Genomic DNA, 1850 nt, shown 5'->3' on the forward strand with positions numbered 1-1850 from the left:
AAAAAGAAAAAGTTGCTGGGCTGCGTGAATATCCTCAGCAGCAAGGGTTGTTTCGGTGTTTCGGGCAGCAAATCGCCAGCGCATAGCAAATATTCGATATTTATATTCCAGTCGAAACGTAAATGCGGTGGAGTAAGGGCATCCAAGGATGGAGCCAGGGATGTGAAAGCTGGAGCCAGCCCCCTCCCCCCCCCTTCCCCTCGGCCCAACTTTTTCCCAGAAAGCACCCCTAGATCATTAGCACAAAGTGCTTGAAATTTATATGTTTGCCCCCCTCCAACCTTTTATTTCTTCCATTGCCCCCTTGTATGTGATTACTAGCCCCGTCTCATGTGAACTATATATAACACCATGAAATAATAAAAATCACACAAGAACCCACTAGTTGTATACAAATTTACTTATAGTTTTTTTCACCGTATTTTATTTAGAAAAACATAGTATAAACCTAGAAATTTGAATTGCACTCTACGCAGAAAAAGAAGTCAATTACACTCTCCCCAAAAAGCAAAGAAAAACGAGTCTGTGATGTGGCTATCTTGCTCTAAAATGAACTACGCCATGCTTGAGATCACCGGTTGCAGGTTCTTCAACTAAAAAGGAAAAAATGCAGGTTCTAAACTGCGTGATTATGCTCAGCAACGAGGGTTTCAGGCGGCAATTTCGAAAGCCCACAGTAGCAGCCGCTCAAAACCGGCTAACCTTTACGATTAGCATATCAACCCCTTAGAACCAATATAAACTTTATAATAGCCCTTGTCAGAAGTTCTTAAGCACCACGAGGAGCTGCACGGAATAACCTCCTACCACAGGGGCCCGGTCGTCAATCTCCTCGTCTATAAAATCCCCACCAACCCGAGCCCCAGCCCCCGCACCAAGCAGAAAAAAAATCTCTCTCCGCTCCCCGCTCCGAGTCGCGTCGCGTGAGGAGAAAGGAAGGGAAGCCGGAAAGGTAAGGGTCTGCCCGCGAATCCCACCGGAACTCCACCAATTTTCCCCGCGATTTATCCATCCGGGCCGCGGGATCCGCCCGATTCCTCCCCTGATCTGCGCTGATTCGCCGCCCGACCCGTCGGATTCGGTCCTCCGTTTGTGCAGGGTTCTCGCCGAGGCGGAAGGAGGAGATGGCCGGGAAGGGAGGCAAGGGCCTGCTCGCGGCCAAGACGACGGCCGCCAAGACCGCCGAGAAGGACAAGGGGAAGAAGGCCCCCATCTCCCGCTCGTCCCGCGCGGGGCTGCAGGTGAGCGAGCTCGCACGCACTTGCTCTGCTTTACTTTCTCCGTAGGCGGGCTTAGATTTGCTTCGAATTCGAAGCGTCGCGCGCGCTGGCGTGCTGGCCGTGGTATCCGAGGGGTTTCCCGGCGCGTGCGCTCTAGGGCACGCCTCCAGGAAGCTGTAGGGAGGTGATTGCGTGCTGTTCCTGTTGTTTATACTCGGCATGGGTTAGGTTCTTCGGTGAATTGGTTGCGCGGAAGCTAAGCGGAGTTTTAGAGATTCGGTAGGTTGTAGCGTCTTGCAGAATTTTTGTAGATCTGGAGAAGCATTTGCTCTCTCAGGATTTGGTTCGTGATATGCGTTGAGGTTTTGTAGATTTCATTGATAGAATTCATTGTGCATTGGTATATAGATAGGTGGTGAGTCCAAAGTTGTCCGAAGCGCGGAACGATGCCGCGGCCCCTCTTCCGGGGTGGTTCGGCTGGATCTAGGGTTTGGGATTGAGGTGCGGGACAACATGAGTCGATGGCGGGGACGCGACCCGTTCACGCGGAATGATGCCGCGGCCCCTTTTCGGGGGTGGTCCGCCTGGATCTAGGGTTGGGATTGAGGTGCGGGACGACACAAGTCGACG

The 1850-nt window shown here is 52.2% G+C and overlaps 1 protein-coding gene across 1 annotated transcript in view; it reads left to right on the top strand.

Moving 5' to 3' along the window:
* The first annotated feature begins 861 nt into the window (after window positions 1–861).
* The window catches only part of LOC119303097 (probable histone H2A variant 3), a 4157-nt gene continuing 3168 nt past the window's right edge, over window positions 862–1850 (top strand). Inside the window, exons 1-2 of the mRNA XM_037580184.1 lie at window positions 862–952; window positions 1099–1241. Coding sequence (XP_037436081.1) covers window positions 1125–1241 — 117 coding nt within the window. The 5' untranslated portion in view covers window positions 862–952; window positions 1099–1124. The remainder of the gene's footprint in view (window positions 953–1098; window positions 1242–1850) is intronic.

Source organism: Triticum dicoccoides, chromosome 5A (assembly GCF_002162155.2).
Source record: "Triticum dicoccoides isolate Atlit2015 ecotype Zavitan chromosome 5A, WEW_v2.0, whole genome shotgun sequence".
Taxonomy (NCBI): Eukaryota; Viridiplantae; Streptophyta; class Magnoliopsida; order Poales; family Poaceae; genus Triticum; species Triticum dicoccoides.